General features: G+C 43.5%; 1 protein-coding gene across 2 annotated transcripts; it reads right to left on the bottom strand.

Annotated features, from left to right (window-relative positions):
* Nucleotides 1-6,385: 6,385 nt before the first annotated feature.
* PCDH18 (protocadherin 18) lies at nt 6,386-19,329 on the bottom strand. 2 transcript variants are annotated; one of them, XM_028520133.2, is made up of 4 exons: nt 16,326-19,329; nt 15,452-15,540; nt 15,194-15,357; nt 6,386-8,372 (listed from the first exon to the last, which is right to left on the bottom strand). In XM_028520133.2, exons 1-4 carry the CDS (start codon nt 18,810-18,812, stop codon nt 7,693-7,695), a joined length of 3,420 nt encoding a protein of 1,139 aa, XP_028375934.1. In that variant the 5' UTR covers nt 18,813-19,329; the 3' UTR covers nt 6,386-7,692. The 2 variants fall into 2 exon arrangements, with proteins under 2 accessions (XP_028375934.1, XP_028375935.1); XM_028520134.2 differs by having other exon boundaries at nt 15,452-15,537; nt 16,326-19,327.
* Between the last annotated feature and the right edge of the window lie 1,880 nt (nt 19,330-21,209).

Genomic DNA, 21,209 nt, shown 5'->3' on the forward strand with positions numbered 1-21,209 from the left:
CATCACGTGCCCTGCCCTGCCCCCACCCCCAGGCATGAAGAATTACTTGTGTAGGACTCCAACATTACTCCTTTTTCTTCTCTTTACTTATTCCTAGTCTGAATGCCTTTGACAGGTCACAACCGTGCTTGTCTCTGGAGACACAAAAATAAGTCAAATATAAGAATACACACCCACTCTGTCCTGGTACCCAGATTTTGGTATCAGACTCCGAGGAGTGGACTGGAAATCTCTGTAGATGTTATCTAAACAGTTTGTGCTGACGTTTTGAGAGTGAAGAGCATGTGGCAGAGAATGTGCTGCTCACCTGTACAACAGGCAGCACTTCCTAGGTCTCTCTGGGGGCCATGTGACTGTTTCTAGCCAATGAGCACTCAGTGAAACTGACATAACACACTTTCAGGCCTGGTCCCTAGTGACCTCCTTAACTGTACTACTCCAGGCCATGTCCCTGGTGTCAGGCTGGAAAGGAGAGCCCTCCCAAAGTAACCATGGAAATGCTAGGTCATGATGACGGTTCTCCATGAGACTGGTCCTCAAGCGACCTTTACCCTAGTCTGACCATTACATTAGTAGGAAGGAACTTCTGCCCTATTGGAGAAGTTATCATTTTGAGATCTCTTTTTGCAAGTGTTAGCCTTCCCCACTAATATTAATATATATAATTTCTCTTTTATATATAATATTATTTTTGCTTTTCAAGCCATCTGGTAAAATCTCAGATGGAGAAGAAATGTACTGTTTCACTTTCTGTACCTGCACCTGAGCTGGCGAGCTCTTCCGTAAAAAAGTGACAAAAGAAAACAGATTGTTCCTGTTACAAATTCTCCCATTTTCCTCTTGTAATTTAAAGGTTTTGCTATTTGTTTTGATTGAGGAGAATAATGGTGCCATTATGAACATTGTAGTACAGGGGTGAAGAAGCAATTGTTCACGTTCATGTGGCTTACTTAAAGTCGTCTTGCCAGAAGGGAGTGGCTCTGGGCGTCAACTTTGAGACTGTGAGAGCAGCACCTGATCTAGAAGAAAATGCCCCAGGAGAAGGGCAGGCTGCTCCACAGTGTCTCAGTGCTCCTCCGGAGAGTGACAAGGAAATAGACTTACACACCCAGACCCGTTCTCAGTTTCTCTTGATTTTCAAGTCCAACTGCTGACCCCCAAAAATAAAATTTTATTTTATTTAATGCTATCTTTGTTCTTTGAGGGTTAATACTAACCACGTTTGAGTAATAACTCAGTTTTTATAGTAATAATATAGTATATATAGGTTCAAGAAGAAACATGAAATTATCTACACATTCAACAAATGTTTATCGAGCACCTAGAGTGGGCCAGCTAACGTTTCAGGCACTGGGGGTGCATGGGTAAATGAGATAGCCATTTCTCGTTTATGCCAGGCCTCTGCCATTTCTGGCCTCCTGCTGCTCATTACACCTGATGGACACTCTCTGCCTGCCCTGGTGTATTTCTGTGTGGCACCTTCTACTGATATCGTGACAGTTATGGGCTGGTTCTGCGCTCTCGCTCTCTCTCTGTCTCTCTCTCTCTCTCTCCCCTTTATTATTTTAGAGCAGTGTTAGGTTCACAGCAAAACTGAGAGGTAGGTACAGAGATTTCCCATACAGCCCCGGACCCCACACCTGCGAAACTTCCCCTGTTAACAACATTCCTCACCAGAATGATACATTTGTTACAGCTGATGTGTTTACACTGACACACCATAATCACTCAAAACTCACAGTTTCCATTAGGGTTCACTTGGTGTCATACATGCTGTGGGTTTGGACAAATGTATAATGACATGTGTCCATCACAGAGTATCATACAGGTATTTTCACTGCCCTAAAAATTCTCTGTGCTCTATTCATCCCTGACGCCTGAATGCGTACAACCACGGAGCTTATTACTGTCCCCATAGTTTTGCCTTTTCCAAAATGACATGTAGTTTAAATCATGTAGTGTGTAGCTTTTTCAGACTGGCTTTTTTCACTCAGTAATATACATTTAAGCCTCCTGCCTGTCTTTTCACGGCTTGAGAACTCATTTCTTTCTAGCGGTGGATAACATTCCATTGCTTGGATGGACCCATTTATCTATCCATTCACCTCACGAAGGACATCTTGGTTGCTTCCAAGTTTTGGCAAATATGAGCACTACTCTAAACATCCGTGTGCAGGTTTTTGTGCGGTCGCATGTTTTCAGCTCCTCTGGGGAAGTGCCAGGGAGCACGGTCGCTAGGTAAGAATATAGTTAGTTTTGTAAGAAGCTGCCAAAATGCACTCCAGAATGGCTATATCATTTTATATTACCACCAGTGATGTATGAGAGTTCCGGTTGCCTCCACACCCTTGTCATTGCTTTGTGCTGTCAGTGTTCAGGACTTCGGCCATGCTAACAGTTACAGAGTGGTCTTCGCCTCCTCCTTTGTCTGTTGTATTCATCAGTGTATCTCATGCACCCAAAACAGCGCCCGTTACAGCGTCTGATAGTAAGCGCACAATACGGGTTTGTTGAATAAGGGAATGTTTTAGACCTTGTCCCTCTACTCACGCGCCAGCCAGGAGAAAGGGCCGGGAGAAAAGGTAGTGAAGGACTTCGTTGTAGTGGCCGGTCTTTTGGAAGCTTTCCTTACAATGATACTGTGTTCATTTTCGTGTGTTTGCAACCCTACACGCTCAGCAATTACTGAGAGTCGGTAGAGGTAGTTCCCAAAATCCACACTGACAGCCCCCGGGCGTGAGTTCGCAGGAAAGAGCCAAACTGGAAGGCAGGGACCGGCGAACCGTTTTCCCCTTCAGAATTCACGACACGTTGCTGACTGCATTTTCTGGATGTGTCGCAGCTCATGTAACGAGATTTCCTGGAAGTTTTGTAGACCATTTGGAACCTGAAACTCTCACACAAAGGTCTACGTCCAAGGGAAATTCTATGCTTCCTCTGCCTATAGCACTTTGTGGTTAGTTGTTTTAAGCTGCAGAATGTACCTTTTTAGTGAAAGAAAAAATGTACCTGGGGCTTTTTGGAAAGCCTGTCTTTATTTAGATAGAAACACTTTGAAATGTAATACAGCTTATAATATCAGCCCCTCCCCATTTGGGCAAGGAAAAAACGTCTGAATTTTCTGCATCTTATCCAGTGGCAGTGAGATTGAAATGGTCTTAGCTTCAGATCTCAAAAATATGATCCCTGTTATCCTAAGAACAAAGAAAATATGCCAAAAATCATAAAATCTAGGTGGTTATATAAAGTACTATACACATGCAAAAACTTGGAGAGGAATGCTATAAAATGTGGACAGTTAGATAAACGACCCAGGAGGAGTACCATAAAATAAATAAATTGAAGAGATAAAAATCTGAAAAAAGCAAATAAGAATTAGGAGCAACTTGCAGAAGTCATAAAAGGAAATAGAAAACTATTATTTTAGAGTAGCAGGGCAGAATGAGGTATTGCAATTTTAAAAGTCAGGAAGTATGTAAATTTTGGTAGCAATTTTTGCAGTGCCAGTTCCCCATATAATTTTTTTAACAGCTCCACAAGTTGTATAAGCTAGAGTATAATGAAAATATAAAGTATGCACTCATGTTCATACCTATTATACTGGGACTATCTGTTCAGTGATTTTTTTTGGTTTCGACTATATTAGAGGTCCTATTATTGCTAGTGTACAGTGTGTGTGTGCTTGGCTATGAGCCGTTACACACTCAAAGAAGGAAAGCACTGTCTGGGAGGTAACATTCTTACAATTGCAGTGTAGCACTTTAGATAGCATTGTTTCAAAAAAAAGTGACTCCCTGTACTGTAAACTAAACTGAATGAGACGACTCTTCAGCGGCCCAATTAGCCTCATTTATGAAATTAAAACTGTATGCAGCCATGGAGAATTACTATCATTCACAGTGAGAGACATCCTAATAGATTAAATAATTACAACCGGTATGGCATCTTACACTATCACAATGTATGAGGCGGTTTACACATGTAAGACAAACTTAACCTGCAGGTAAGGAAGTCAATTTGCTGGCTCTTTTGAAATGCCTGTACTATTTTAATATTTTTAGAACTCAACATAATATTTTTAAATTTTTGCATGGTTTGAATTTAATTTTATATAACACTTTATTGCCTATTCAGAGTTCACAGGGTCTCTAATCTTTGATACTGTGATGTGATACTGCTAAGTTAAGGTATGTTGAATCAGAACAGAAAACATCAAAATCTTTTTAATAGTTTGGCAAGTTGCCTAAACCACCATGGGTCAGTTCTATGTGTTCCTGCAGGATTGGGAGTTGCTATGTCGGGCAATCCAATTTTTCACCCATACCACTGGTTTTTAAGTAGACCCACAATTTGTTGAATTTTCATGGGTCAATAACATGCTCAATTTGCATATTTTCTGACATTAGTCGGCATGGAAGACTGATGCAAAGAAGCTGAGGCGATTTCCACCAATGAGACTTCTTCAGTGACACCAACGGGACAGTACCTTACCGTCTTCCGTCTTCATAATCGTCTGCTGGTGAGTGGCAAGTGAGATATCTCTGTGACAGAAGGCAGAAGGATTTAAATGATGCACAAAGGTATAAGCCCCGTCTGCTAAATACCAAAAAAGAAAGAACTGGTGAAATAATGACCATGTTAATAACTTGTCAGAATTTGGAGAAAGCCAGTTCCAATCATCCTAGGAACAAGCGCCTGAAAGGAAGATTTGCTAAGCAACAGATTTAGTGCTGAATTACATTTTTTTGGAAGACGATTCCCTTAATAGATGATTATTATTGAAGAACATTTAAAGGAATGGAATGGGGACAAAGGGATTAAGAAATAATGAATGAATGGAGAAATGACTCTTTTTTCATTGAAGTGCTTTTCCATTGTTTGAATCTGAGGAAGGGCCAGATATCAAAGAAGGGGAAATGTAAACTTGAAGAGTGGTTAGGTTGCTATGACAGCACCAACCTTCCAGCTTTCCCTGAGATAATATTACCCGGGAAAGAAACAGTAGCGAAAAGCAAAAGTCTTTCACTGACATTCCTTGACCTGTGGGCATGGAAAGCAATATTATCAGAAGTAGAGAAGGATGGAGAAGCAGGAGTTTGAGCTATGGAGTGCTTACCATACAAACAATATCCAAAGTTTGTGTGTTGAAATAACACAGCATTTTTTGTGCTTTACATAAACATTGATTTCTAGCTTTGCTTCCTAAATTACTGTTGGTGCCTTAAGAACAATGACATTATGAAAGTCTTTTCCGTCATGATAATATGAGCTAAAGAGTGAGTTTGAAAAGCAGGCTGTCTTTAAATGTGGTTAGCATGTGTGTGTCCTCGACTGGAAAATAAACTGAAATTTCACTTGAAACGGCAGTCCCTCCAATAAAGGAAAAATGTGCCTTTTGAAAGACATACCACATCTATTTGATGTGGCTGGAAGTCACTTGAGAATTAAAATATCCGACTTAGCCCTTTTTTGGATATTCTACTTGCCTAGTATTTCAATTCCCCACCAGTAAACCAAGGAGACGGAAACATATTTCCACCTCTTGGAAATGCAGAGGTTCAGAAGCATGCCCCAAGGGCCCAGGATGCTCCAAGGGTCCGAGATGCTCCTCTTGTGGATTATTTTCAGCCAAAGGCAACTGAGACCCTGTGGGCTCAAAAGAAATGTATACCCATCCCTCTCCAGCAACTACCTGGAAGAATTTGAACCTGAGGCCTTTCCCATGATAAGAGACGATCAGATATCATCTGTGGCAGGACCTATCCGCACGGCAGGGCAAACTGCTAATGACAGAACATCTGTTTTTCTAATCGTTCCGCCAGAAGCCCCAGCGAGCCTGACCTCATCTGGAGCTTGGAATGCCACAGACGCGGCATCTTCTCTGTCTCTGAACCCACCGTGCGTGTGGGGTTCCCAAGCACACACATGTGATTCAATTTGGTTATTTTCTCCCGGTAACCGACCTCATGCAGATTTGTTAGACGGGCGGAAAGAACTCAGAGAGTAGAGGAAAACAGAAACATTGTTTAAGGGTACTTTCCCCCCCCCACACACACAACTTTATACAAAATGTTCTGAGAAAGTTTTTTTTAATTTAAAAAATGGTAAACCAATTACTATTTGATTAGTCCATGTTCTTTCGACTTCAAATGCATTTAAATTATTTAATCTACTAGGAATATTGTAGACCCTTTTCATTTTCATCACAAGTCTCAAATTCTTTCCGTTTCCATTGTGTTTTTCTTGTTTGCCAAGCCGGCTGAAAGTTCCCTCTTTATCATTCAAAGCCTAACCCTGAATTATCTGTTCAAGAAGGATATGCTTCGTGCAAAAGCTTTTGAACACACGTGGAGGAACAGGACTGATTTATGGACAGTTTTTCAGCTTTACTTTCATTTTTCTTTTATTTTCATTGACAGTAATATTTTCTGGAGAGTACAATCAAGATAGCGTATTCATAGAAATAACATTAATAGAAGCTTGGTCATAAATGAGAACAGTCGGAATAACGACCTTCTTACCAAAGCATTCCACACAGAGAGATAACAGCACAATAAATAAAGGATTTGACATTTGTCACACAACAAATAAAACAGAACTGCAATAGCAAAAAATGCAATTTTATAAATGTTCTTATACTAAATATAAAAGCAAAAATATGAGATCATGCACTGGAGACAAAAGCTAAAAGTGAATACTTATAGCAAAAAATAAACATTGCAAAGATTTAAAAAAAAGGTTCAAGTATTGTGAGAGGAGAGGAAAGGAGGTTCAACTAGAACTGTTTCAGAATAAATCGATTATATTTACTACCCCAGGAGGGATACTGACATAATTGTCTTCGTCCATTAATACTTCATGCTGCTGGAATACGCACTGTTATCCATTTAAAGGACAGATTCCATTTCCTCGAGCACATCTCCTGTTACAGGGATGGAATGAAGTTTTTCGTGTACCTTGATTATAAATAGACAATAATACTTGAGGAGAAATATTCTCAAGAACAGGCCAGTGTGATCTCCTGGAATCACAGGGGCCTGGGAGTTGGGAAAAAATGACTCTAAGTCCTATTTTCATCACTGGCTGTGAAAGAGAATGCCCAGCTCGGAAACAAAATTTCACCTCATGTTTCAATTTCGCTGTAACAGTTGAATTCATTGGAGGAGCAGAGAGCAGTAAAAACAATAGCAACAACAATAATAAAATAGTTGAATATTTTTATTGGTGCTTAATTTAAAAAGTATTGAAAAAAGTTGGATCGCTTAATAGAAGTAAGAATTCTATAATGCTTTATTTAGTGGGGTTGTGCCTACAGCGTAACCCTTTCTCCCCAAAGTAACTAATCTAAACAGTGCCTTTGTGTTGTACGACTGAATAGTACATCAGAATCGAACAGTGGCTACCTTCGACGTGACTAGGAAAGACATGTTTGTCATGGGAGTAAAAAAATAAAATTTGTCTGTTAAATTACACATAAATATAAGGTACAAATGTATTTTTAAAATACAGATTAAAATAATCACACTTGCATTGTGTACATACGAAAATACAGTATTTAATATTCAATATACACAGACACATTTATGATAAATGCAACGATTTGGCAATGCCCGTTCTTTCGGGGTTTTCTCTGCCCCCTATTTCCACACATATGGAAACAGAAACGCTTCGCCCCAATCCCCCGGCCCTGGCCTAGCTCTGGCGCACGTCTTGCAGCAGCTTGTTGATCTCGGCCACCAGCTCGCTGGCGTCCATGAGTTCGTGTTTCCCGTCGTTGAGGTGGTTGAGAACGTTGTCGAAATCATCCTCTTCGTAGTTTTCGGGGATCTCCTCCATGGCCGGCAGCCACTTGGACGAGGGCTGCACGCCGGGGTGGGCGCCCAGGGCGGGCGCCGGGTTGGCCGCGGGGTTCTGGAAGTGCGTGCTGGCCGCCCAGGCCGCCACGCCCGGGGGGTAGCCCGCGGCCTTGGCCGGCGGCGGAGGTGCCTTCCGGCGCTCCAGCGAGTTGGACCGATCGGCCTCGCTGGCCTCGGCGAAGGCGTCCAGGGACGGGGGCAGGAGGCGCTGGAACACGCTGCTCATCTCCGAGAGCAGCGAGGAGGTGCTTTTGTCCCCCGCGTCCTCCTCGTTTGGGGAGTCCTTCCCAAAGGTGGAAAAGCTCTTCTTCTTCTCGCCGCCGGAATCCGCGGGCTGGGCGTCGTCCTCCAGGCCCGGGTGCGGGTGCGGGTGCTGCTGCTGCTGCGGCTGGGCCGGGAACTCCTCCCCCGGGATGAACATGTTGCTCCGGTAGTCGGAGGGCGAGGGCAGCGGCGGCATCCAGCACTGGTCCGAGTGTCCCAGCACCCTGCACTCCTCCGTGCACAGCCTCATGGCTGCGCCCCGGGGAAACAAGGGGTTCGTGGTTACGCTCAGCACGACTCAGGGTGATGGGGGACATGCATTTTATTAAAACATAAATAAAGCCCTGGCTGGCGTAGCTCAGTGGATTGAGCTCGGACTGTGAACCAAAGTGTCACAGGTTCGATTCCCAGTCAGGGTACATGCCTGGGTTGCAGGCCATGACCCCCAGCAACCGCACATTGATGTGTGTGTGTCTCTCTCTCTATCTCCCTCCCTTCCCTCTCTAAAAATAAATAAATAAAATCTTTTAAAAAACATAAATAAATAAACATAGAATGAGACTGTTAAAAGTGCTATCCTGATTCTAACCCGTTAATGTACACATTTGATGAACCGCAATTCTGGCTTCGATGTGAATGTTAGCTTTATGCACCTGGTAGATTTGTTTTTTTCTTGGTCATCAAAAAGGGAAAGGGGGACTCAGGATTCATATTTGTCAGGAATACCATTTCTGCTACTTGAGCAATGGCAAAGGGATTGGTAACTTAAACACGAGAATGACTGAAAAAGAGGGAAGGTGTGGGTGGGAAGATATTTGCCGAACATAAGTTCTAAAAACACCGGAACAATAGGTGAAATCCACAACTCTACAATGCTACCGGGTAATCCCTGAGTAATGCCTCTGAGTAACTCGTCAGACAGCGAGGTCTGTCTGACCTACTTTACTTCTCATGGAAGCATTGAGAATATAATAGGCTTTCAGGTCATTGTACTTCTCAATCTCTCTTAAAGGTATTCTGGATTATTTGTGGACTTGTTATTTGAAATAGCAATGCAGATTATCCTCAACTACCAGGCATCTGTAGTTACTCTGTTAAGAAGTCTTCTTTTTAACCATTTGAAATGCAAATAGATGGAAAGGTATCAAAAGATGAAGAACATGAAAAAAAACCATTCTTCCAGTTGTTATGATGCTTTTAGTGGAATGCGAGTGGCCACACTCATAGAAATAATAAATGATATGAGAAACGCAGAAAACTAAAGAGAAAAATCTCTACATTTGGAAAATACAGTCGCTAAACTACGTAACAACCAGGAATGCGAAGGTATAAATTATACTCCAGAAATCATCCATCTCTCCCAGTGATGATTAGGTCTCTAATATGATAATTTTCACTTTAGAGCAATTCACAGAATACATAAAATTTAAAGGAATTATATTTTAATGAAAACTGGGTTGATATCAGCCATACCTACCTATTTAGAGCTGATTCTATAGATCTGGCTACTTAAGAAAGATTTCTCTTTCTATGAAATTATTGCTAAAAAGAATGACTTCTGAACAATGCCAAAGCCCCTGTCAGAGGAAGCAAGTTGTCTACTGTGTATGTTGCTGCATCCTTAGCACTAGGTAAAGTGTCTGCAGAGAATTAGCCTTCATTATATGTTTTCCAATCATCATGGAAATGCAACTCAGAACCACCATGAGATACCACCTCAAACCTGTCAGGATGGCTGTTACAAAAAACAAAAAAATAGCAAGTGTTAGTAAGGATGAGAAGAAATTGAACCTTCACACACTGTGTTGGAAATGCAAAGTGGGCGGAGCCACTATAGAAAACAGTGCAAAGTTTTCTCAAAAAATTAAAAATAGAACTGACGTATGATCCAGCAGTCTCACTTTGGATATTTATCCAGAAGAATGAGAGCAAGTATTGTGAGTGGGGGGAAAAAAGTCTGATTGTAGAAAAGCCAAAAATACAAAGTAGGTAGAGAAAATACAGAGAGAGTGTGAATACTGATTCCACAGGAATCACTGCGGGGTAGGAGGAAGAGGGTGAGCATGGAGAATCCTTGTGTCATTGCACTATGAGGAAAGATTCAGTTTAAATGAGGAAGGATGATGTCAGAGCAAAGGTATGCTCAGATGTGCTGACTTCGTGCATTATTGCAACTTGGAAATACCAACTATTGTTCATCAATTGCTGTGGACAAAACCAAAAGGAGTTGAAAGTAACTGGAATACTTTAACAGCAATGAGGTTTTCTAAGCAGTGAAGTAACTCTCAAAGTGGGAATGAATTTGTTCTTCATCGCCCAAGTCTCCGGAAATGGAAAGGTGACCTATCTCTGTTGTCTGTCTCATGTCCTGTTACAGGGGAGGGTAACGGGCCGGTGACACCTTCTGTTCACTTTCTGGCCTTTTTAACTCTGTGGGAAAGACTTAACTGTTTGATCGACTTTTTATGTTAATGTTTAGGGACATTAACCTTAGGGGAGAAGTGTTAGGGGAAAAAATTACATCGGCTTCTAAGAATCCTGAGCATGACCAAACTTCTAGAGCCCCAGATAGAATGAACATGTAACCCAAAACACAATCTCAGTGATTACAACGATAATTCAGGTTCAGAAGTCATTCTGGTCATAGGGACCTTTTAAACAGAGAATGCTACTTTACAATTTCACAATAAATAAATGGGACTTCAACTCTAAAATAAGAAATGAACATGAAAATAGAAAAATCCAGAATATAAGAAAAATTGCAAAGGAAACACTCATGGAGAGAGGGATGGCAAAAATACAATGCAGAAGGAAGCGCAGGGATGCAGAAGGGGGCATCTCTCCATTCATTTCATTGACATTTTCAGTCTTTTCCCTGGAGACTCAACTACGTGCAAGGTTTTTAGTGCGCGCCCAAGTCAGAGCCACAGAGGTTCCACACCACGTCCCAGGTACATGGAACTTGCTCGTGAGTGCTGCAAGTGGCCAATCCCTCTGTCCCTCTTTGACAACACCGCCAGGTTCTTTCCCCTGGGGAGGGGAGGATGTGAATGAAACAGAGAACTCTTCTTTTCTACTCCATGACTATCAATCTGTTACTACCCTCTATGAGTCTTACAGGCAGGGCAGGAAGCAAGCATGAAATGTTAGAAGAAAAATGTGTGCTTAACTTCTACCACGCCGGTAGTTAATGAGTGATCAAACAGTTGTGTCGGAAGAGCCTCTCACCTATGGAATGCTCTGACAGCTCCCTGCCCTCAGATGGTTTCAGATCGAGTTCAAGAGTAGCAAATGAGGCCATATGACCAGTTAGGATGCCAATATATGATGCTGAGAGCATGTAAGAAAAGAGAAGAATAGTGAACATGGAGGTTGAAGTCGTTAAAGGAAAATCTGAAACTAGATCTGAGAGGTGAATAGGCCTTAGATAGACCCAGTGAAGAGAAGCCAGTTTTTTGTTTTGTTTTGTTTCTATTTTTTTAGGTAGAAAAGCACATGCGCAAAGAATCGGTATGTTATATGAAGAGGTGGCCCTGTCTATTGCAGGAGACACACAAAAAAGCCAAAACTGAGAATTCATAAGCTCGGAGTCCATTTCATTGGCCTGAGAAGGCCAAGATATACAGGTTTCATCAGGTGTCGCTGGGCAACAAGTCAGTTTTGATTGATTTTAAACCAAAAAAATGCACATTAACATGTTATGAGAAGTTGTTCAAGCTCTATGAAAGATTTAGCAAAGGGAGGAGTTACTAGAGAAAGGATATTATCAGTGCACATGCTTGCAAAGTAAAACCAGCCATGGAAGAAAGACCAGAACTAGGATGCCAGCCATGAGAATGAAGAACTCAGAATGAAAGAGGAATGTGTGCATTAAGTCATCACGGAGGACAGTCTGCTGGAAAGTGGAATGAGCTGGGCCAGGAAGGAGCATGGCAAGAAACAAACTCGGAAGCCTTTATGTGGCACACACCCCTGGCACAGCTAGCAGCCTGGGAAAATGGAGATTGTGCAGGAGTACCTGTGGTTCAAAGTGCATGAGTAAGGGGGAAACTATGTTGAGAAACACGGGCTAACGGACAAAAATGCATGTGACTTTGCTGCTCAGCATGCAGGCTATGTCTGTGGGAATTAATAGAACGAATGACCGGAAATGACCCAGTTGGCTGCAATGCAACATAACATAATCTATATTTGATCACAGTTTAATGCAGAAAAAAACAGTGGGAATAAGACACTTGAGCCCTAAAAATATGCATGCTTTCAAAAACTGCACTGGTTTCTGTTAATGGCATTCAAATATGGACTTCGTTTTTGGCCTACTTGGGATATGTCCTGGGGATATAAGTTTTCAAAGCATGACTTTTATACCCTAATGTGCTGGCAGAAGCTGCCAGGGTGAAGAATTAACCAGAAAACTGGTGAACTATCATGGGAATGATGGTTATAATGAAAGGAACAGACATAATTATATCTGTGTAGATACTGAATATGCACGTTTCTTTCTATACTAGCCAAACATGAGTAAAGCTTAATATATTTTATGGGTCACTGGTGATATTCTGGTGCTCTATGCCTGCAAAATCCTTCCCACCACACCCCACAGTGAGGCGGGACACTAGTCAGGTGGAAATGTATCTGCTCTAACACAACCTGTTGTCACACAACACCACACACCAACGACGAGCCCTCCCACCACACACCTGCATTACTTAATGCAGATAAGTATGGAACTGTGTAAGTATGGAATTGTTTCTTAAAGGCTGTCTACGTATTAACTGGTATTATTAATGATAATGTAAAGTGAGCCTCTAACTTTAAAAAGAAACATAACTTGGAAGAGGCCTAAAGTCATTCACTAAACAAGACTCAATAAAAGCTAGACTTTATGTCCACCCATTGTTGCCCCAATGCTTTTATTCTTTAACATTGATTTTAACTTTATGTTTTAACTCCAGCACCAGAGAACGCTCCTGCCCTGAACACATCTGGTGTTGGTAACTTTGGAAATACAAGAAAGAGCGAAAAGAGCAGTCTTGATCTTTTCTTAAGAGTTAGACCATGATTAGCTACTAGAATTAAACCTCAGAACTGAAAAGGACTTTAGGCAGTATTTAGGCCCACACATTGCAAGGCAATGTAAGTAGGGGTAGTTATTCTCTTTTAGCTGTGCTGCTAAATTAAAATTTCAATGAATAGACTTCATATAATTAGAAAAAACATATAATGAAATGTTGACAGTGTGCCCACTAAGTGATTGTTCTGTTTGATAAAATAATGTAATTTGGGAAATCAGATTATTCAAAACTGGGGACCAGCGTTCAACATTAGAGCTCTGTAAGTGTCATGGAATGATAGAAATCCAGCCATTCCGTTCATACACATAGACACACACACACCCATTTCATGGGTAAAAATAATAAAACTGATTCTCTTTCAGCAAGTTGTCTAAAGCCATATATATCCCACAGATTTTCAGAGCTCTCCCTCTAAATTGGTGGAGGGAATCTATGAATTCAAAAATAAAACAAAACAAGACACACAAAGGCACCATGGACGACCGAGCCAACCCGGGCTCTTGTGTTGATACGGCCCTTCGTGTAACTGGAAGCCCTTCCCATACACTCATCCTGCCGGAAACGCGGTGTCTATCCATGTAAACACGATTAAATAAGCAGCATGTAACAGTGTCATGGAGGGTGGTCAGACTCTAAAATAAAGAATAAATACGCCTCTCAACCTATTTTTTCAAAACATGCATAACCTGTTGCTTCAGATTGTTACTCTTGATGGAAGAGCATTTAAGAGTATGGGAGTGGCTCAAATCTCGCCTCTCCCATGGACAAAGGCCTATTTCGGACACATTGCAAACCTTGATAAACTTCCGTTTCTATAGACCTCACTGCTGTTCCTACCACCACCCACGACTACCTCCCACGTCCAGGAGAAGGGCTGCAAGTGCAGAGCGCCTTGCAGGCCTGGAGTAATAATTGGGACATCATTGGCAACTAGTACCATGACTGTGACGACCAATACTAACCCTGCGGCAGCTACTGGCCCCACCTCTCTCTCCTATGGCTGTGGGAGCCAGAGTTTCTGTCCACTGGCTTTCCCTGAATTTCTGTGGCCCTCTGAAGCTCCCTCACGTCTAGTTCCAAAACCCTCCCACTGATGTGTATGTAGAAAACAGATGTCTGATGGACTCAGACGGCTAATCTAGTCTTCTTCTACCTTTGGTTTACCGAACGGCAGCCACTAGAGCAACATACAGTAGAATTTAGAGACATAAGCAGCCACAGGAACATTATGTGTTCCTAAGACTTGACTTCATAGTACAGTCTCTAGTCACAGGGTCGCTTCAGTGGTGCAGTCAGTACTTTACACAGGTGGCTCAGGGAGTTTCTCCTGCACAATGAAAGAGGAGGGATCCTAAGGAAAAAGCGCCCCATAACCCACTAGGATCTCCTGCAACCAGCTGCATACTTACACATTCCTCTCTTGGACTGTCTCTCTGCCACTCTACTGCAGACACAAAATGAGAGGTGGTAAAAAATGTCCCATGCAAACCACCTACAAAGATGTGTTCTCTCTCCTATTTTTAGTGGTTCAAGCATACCATTTCCTAGTGTATTTTTATCTCTGCTTCTGTGAGTTGGTCTCCATCACAGGAAATGTGTCCTCCAAATTATAGTCCAGTTCACCACCAGGCACCAAAACAGGCTGCCGAGTGAAAACAGCCACCCAGTAATTTTATGAAGAGTTGCTCAAGAGTGTCCCTATGGCAGCATGGCACGAGGCGGTGCCAGGAGGAAAGCAATGCGGTTTTCTCTCCTCCTCTGCCCACTCCTTTCTGCCTGGCTTGCTAAGCTCTCCTGCTTACTCCTTCTCTACCAACTGCTTAATAGGAATTTTAAGAAAACCACTGCACAGCGTCTCAGACTATGTTCAGTGCTAACAGTGTGAAGATGGCAGAGACCTAGTCCAAGGACAAAGAGCACAGGAGCTGGGGGAAATGGCTCACTTTCCCCGTGTAACAGATCTGAACAATCAGGAAGCATCCGTCACTCCCCCCTTACCTGCCGGGATTCTTCCATCTGTCAGAAACAGGTCGCTGAATCCTTCGCCCAGCAGCCTGTCTATCGGAGAGTCTCGCCCTAAATCATAATCACTGTCTCCTGCTTCACTGTCACCGCGGCCACTGTCTTTCAAGCTAAATTTGTCCATGTCTTGAAGGGCATATCTAGAAAGATAAATCAGGGAATGTAGGTCGAGTTTTTATTCGTTAGCATCCATGTCATTTGAGGCTGCATAGGCAACACGAGGGGAATTCATACCTATAGCTCCTGGAATATTTGTTTCCTCGAAAACTTGGCCTTGGCTGATATTGCCCCTGGTGAAGCATTGAGAGAAGCTGAGAGACCTGCTGGAAACCAAAGAGACAGAACTGATTCCTGCAAACAAAGCCCCCAGTACCCCCAAGCTTGCAGCAAGGAAAAACAAGGAACATGCTCTCTGTCTTTCAAAGGTTCACGTGTGCTGAGCCGTGGCAGCCCCTGCAGCTAGCCACCCCCATAACTGAATGCATGCCAGAGAGACTTGAGTGGTCTTAAACAGCTGGGGGTTTTTTTTTTTCTTTTTGAAAGGGGACTCCTTTATAAATAACAGGCTGATTTCCTTTATTTTATAGTTCAGATTAAAGAGATCAGTGATAAAAATACACAGAAAATGCTCCAAAATACAACATTCTAACACATATCGTAAAAATAACACCAGAAAATTTTCCCAAGCTGAACTAATAGCATGTATTGAGATGGGATTCTGGAGACCAGAGGGGGTTTGTTTGTTTGTTTGTTTGGGCTTTTTTTTTTTAAGTAGAGACCAGACCTATGACAATATTGCAAACCCCTTTCTATTTGGCTTCCAGTATCTTAATCTTGGAAGAATGGGGATTCTAATCAGATAGTCCTTTGTAAGCTTCACATTTATTTTTTTCAGTATTCTCCATAGTACATGCAAGTACATTCTTTAAGAAAAACCTAAAACAGTATGCTCAGGCCTGAATCCTTGCTACATATACATAATGTAACCTGCACCTTACTTTATCTGCATATTGTTAGTGCTGTTACTTCTTAATTGCAAAGCTAGCCCCCTTCACACAGCTGCTGAGCAGCTACTCTGTCGGGGAAATGGTGCAGTGCATGATCTTACCTCAACTGCAGGAGTGGCATGGGTGAGTTCTAACGAGAAATTTTCTGGCACGTGGTTCGACGAGATTGTCACCAAACTGTTGAGGGACTGGTGACTGTTGTGACTCTGCCGGCTGCCCATCTGCCCTCTTTCTAAGGTGGGGGACGACGACGGAGACGACCTGTGATGAGATCGGATGGGGAGAGTGCCATTGATGGTAGGCACCAGCGTAATGTCTCCCTTGTGGATCTGCCGGGACGGTCTTTTGGGGTGGTGCTGGTACGTGGACTCTGCTACCCTGCAGTTGTAGGATCTCGTGTCCTTCTTGTCTCGGTTACACCGAGTTGCAAACAGCACCATAATAATCAGCAACACCGCACAGATTGCTCCCAAGGAGATGATGATAATCATGGAGACGTCCAGAGATTCTTGGCCCACTGAGGTCATCGCTGTGCTCGTCACCGACTCTGCGTAGTCAAAGACCACACACTTCAGAAGGACTTTGGTGTGCAGCTGGGGGTTGCCTTTGTCCTGGATGAGAACTGAGAGCTCCCATTCTGTGTAGGGAACAGACTCCATGCTCACGTTGGTGTGGATGTCACAGGACCGCGGATCAATGATAAAGATATTATCCTCATTCCCTGCGACTATGGAGCAGCTGAGTTCAGCATTCGCACCAGAGTCTCTGTCGATCGCCCTTATTCTGGTGACATGAAAGCCACTCTCGGCCCCTTTGGGGATGGAGATTTCTGCAGTGTTGTTGCGCAGCGCGGGCCCTATGACCACAGGGACGTTGTCGTTTTCATCGATGATGGTGAGCACCACGGTGGTATTGCTCACAAGCTGCTTTGGGCTTCCTCCATCTCTTGCTTCCACCACGAAAGTTATCTGACTCACTTCTTCATGATCAAAGATTCGGAGGGCGTAAATGTGTCCATTCGATGGGTCGATGGTGACATAGGTGGTTATGGAACTTCCCAGGATAAAACTCTCCAGAATAGTGTACGTAACTTGCCCGTTTTCTCCATCATCGGGATCTGTGGCCGTCACCGCAGTGATAAAGGCCCCTGGCGAGTTATTCTCCGAGATTGCCAATTCATACCGACTCCTCTGGAAGTAGGGAGGATTGTCATTGATATCGCTGATTTGAACGGTAAAATGCTTTACCGTGGAGAGACTGGGTGTCCCCTTGTCCTCAGCAATCACAGTCAAACTGTACTCAGATCTTTTTTCTCTATCCAGGGTGGCATTGGTCAGGATTAAGTAGTTGTTCTCATAACTCTGCTGGAGTTTAAAGTGACCATGTCCGTGAAGCTTACAAACTACTTCCCCATTCAGCCCAGAGTCCTTGTCCTGAACCCTGACCAAAGCAACAAATGAATCAACAGGATCCCCTTCAAAAATATACGATATTTCCTCTTTGCCAGGGTACATGAGATTTATGCTAATTTCAGGCTTATTGTCATTAACATCCACAACCTTAATTATAATTTTGCAATGAGCTGGGATTGAGTTGGGTCCCATATCCTGAGCCTGAACGTCAATCTCATAGGATTTGGTGATCTCATAATCCACCGGCTTGAAAAGAGTCAAATGTCCTCTCTCTGAGTCAATCTTAAAAGTCTCTATAATTTTGGGAGACACATGACTGCTGAAGGAATACACAATTTTCCCATTGGCGCCCTCATCTGGATCCGTGGCATTCAGATCCAGGAGCAAAGTGCCAACGGGGGAGTTCTCTAAGAGTTGTATTATATAAGACGGCTGCTCGAAAACCGGGCTGTTGTCGTTGGAATCGGAAATGCTGATTTTCAGGATGGAGGAGCCAGACCTCTGAGGCACCCCCATGTCTGAGGCAGTGAGCTGAAGCTCGTAGCTGGACTTCAGCTCCCGGTCCAGCTCTCTGACCACTATGAGTTCTGCATACTTGGCTCCGTCAGTCCTGGTCCGGACCTCGATACTGAAAAAATCATTGGCAGACAGAGAGTACGTGTGCAGGGCATTTTCCCCGACATCGGGATCAAACGCGCTGTCCAGAGGGATCCGCGTGCCCACGGCTGCGCTCTCCGAGATCTCGATAGGAATGAGAGATCTCGAAAACTGGGGAGCATTGTCATTAATATCCAGCACCTCGACCTCAATGTGGAAGAGCTGCAGATGCTCCGTGGGCAGCGTGATCACATCAAACTCGATGGAACAGTTCAAGTTTTTCTGGCACAGCTGCTCGCGGTCGATTTTCGCCCCTATGCTGATCTCCCCGTTATCCTCGTTCACCACGAGCAGAGGGGCGCTTCCCCTCTGCATGGCGCGGAAGCGCACCGTGGAAGGGTAAGGCAGCTTCACTAAAACATCGGCCACATCCTCTGCTAGTCTCGCAATTACCGATCCAACCCTCTGCTCCTCATAAATCCTGTATTTCAAATTCTTGCCCAGCACATCGGAGTTGAAAGACACCACCAGGAGTGCAAACACAAATCTAAAGTGCATTTTAGCATTCGTTTGGTACATCGGCCGGCGTATGAGGTTCCTCCTCTCACAAAGCAAACTTAAAACAGCAAAAGCGATTCTCCCCCAACTTCCTTTGGCAACTTAAAGCTAAGCTACATTTGGTACTTGGAACTTGAAAGCGCCTCTTAATAACACAGCAGCAATTAACAGCTCGCAAACTTTTGTTTTATACACACCGTGTCGCGACTTCCAGATAGCATCCGCATGGAGTCCAACAACCCCTCGCCTTTGCCTGGCTGGCTGGCTGGCTGGCTGTCCGCTTTGCAGGCAGAAGCTGCTCGTCACCTCCGCGCTTCCCCCTGCCTGTCGTCGGAATCCATCCAGGGCCGGGTGCCGGCGGGGTCTGCGGCGGATCCTTCCCCAGCGGCGGATCCTTCCCCAGCGGTGCTCGCTCCCTTCCTCTGCTCGGCTGCAGACTAAACACCCGCGATTGCTGACTCCGGTCTAAAATCTGTACAACTTCACTTCAACTCAGACAAAGCGCTCTGGCCGGCGTGTGTTGAACGGCTTCCAGCCAATCAGCGCGCTTCCAAATCAAAAGCTGATGGAGTCCCCAAAGCGAGGGCGGGCAGCAGACGCGGGAGGGGGACCCAGAGGAGGAAGGCGGGGGCTGGGGGCGCGGGAGAGAGCAGAGAGGGTGGGAAGCAGCAGCCCCAGGACTGCACCTCCCCTCCCCCTCCCTGCTCCCTCTCCCTCCCACCCCCTGCATTCACTTTCTCTGAGCGTGCCACGACAAAGGGGAGACAAATTACAGAAGAAAAAAACTTTAAATCAACTTCTGGTCGCCTGTATTTATATGGCATTTTAAATTGTTCTGGTTTTCTTAATTGCCCTTTCTACTTCCACAAACATGCAATCATCTTGTTTTTCAGGGTCTTTAAGTGCTGGTTTAACTTAAAATACCTCTAAGTACATGTTGTTGGTGGAGGGATTTAATAAAATTTGAAAACTTGCTTCTAATTATGCTTCTCAGCCTTGCCTCCTTCCCCTCCCCCTCTGTAAATACGGGGTCTTTCCCCCTCCGCGAGCCTGAGCACATTTACTTGGGGCTGTGTTTCAAGGGGCAGAACCAGCAAAGATGTTTCATTCCCTGCTTCTCTTTCATCTTTATTCTTTGAAGATAAGAAAGGGGTTATATTTTACTCTTGATTTCTCTTAATTAGCAAGATTTAAAGGAACACCTGAGGATTTAAACTCATCAACAGTATACCTTACATCACTTCTTTGAGTTTGGGCAAAATTGGCTTTGCTATTTCTTTGTCCTGTCCTTAAAAAAAAAAAATCCTGTTATCTTGGAAAAAGGACATTTCATACGTTGTTAGCAAGCCAATTTCCCCCAAAAAGATACTGTGTATCTATCCATGGTGGGTCTTCACAGTGAATACTGGGGGGACATGGGCTCAGTAGTTCACAAGACAAGTTGTTATAGTATCTGTATTATTTATGAGGACACTTTTCAGATATGTATTTGAAAACCCCAAAGCTTGTTTGCATTGCAGAATAAAATGCCTGAGCTGAACATTGCATTTTGTGTGCATCAAAATGCTAGGAAATATCACGGGAGGCAGCGCTCTATCCAGGTCACAGGGACTGATACGGCATTCTTATTTGAAAATATGATTATTTATGATGTTCTTTCTGCTCTGCAGTCCCTTTTAAGTTTATCACCGTGGCTCTATTCTCGCTGCTTTTTTTTCCACCCCTCTTGCATTATTCCTCAGCTGTCTCCATCCACTTGCATGTCTGCTGGTTCACATAATCTCACTGTCACTTTTTTCCATTTATTTTCTCCCACTCTCTATTTTGCCCCCCAGAAACAAATAAAAAAAGCAATTTTCTGATTTTTCCACTTTGCTTACTCTCAGCAGAGCTCAACTAAAGTCAGTAAGAAGGTTCTTTCCAAAAAAGAAAGCAGAGGAGTCTCAGCGTGAGCTCCCCTTCTTTTTAGGCACTCAAAGGCATTTTATAAGCCATTGTCTTCTTCCCCCCTCCAGAAGCCAGTGCTGTGTGGCAAATTGTGCAGAATAGAAATGCCTATAATGAATGTATTTAGTGCTGGGTCACGCTGATGAACATTCTGGCCCATGAATAACACTGTTTTGCAAGTTTGTATCCCTTTCAAATTGCAGCTCCCCAAACCCTATAGGCGAACCAGGAGAGCTACCCCAAGCAACTGGGACTTTAGAAACCCATAGCCATCTGGCCTAGATCGCTGACAATCTGAGCCAATAATTATATCAATTCAGGCTCTCTCGTGAACCCCTTTGGCAAACACCAAAAGACCAAAGAAAGGAATTAGTGACTATTCAAAGTGGGGGTGAGACTTCAAAGGTAATCTCATCCCATTTGTCCTAGGAGAGTTTTCTTTGTGGATTTCACGTCTACTCCCCCAAAATG

This window comes from Phyllostomus discolor, chromosome 8 (genome assembly GCF_004126475.2).
Source record: "Phyllostomus discolor isolate MPI-MPIP mPhyDis1 chromosome 8, mPhyDis1.pri.v3, whole genome shotgun sequence".
Lineage (NCBI taxonomy): Eukaryota > Metazoa > Chordata > Mammalia > Chiroptera > Phyllostomidae > Phyllostomus > Phyllostomus discolor.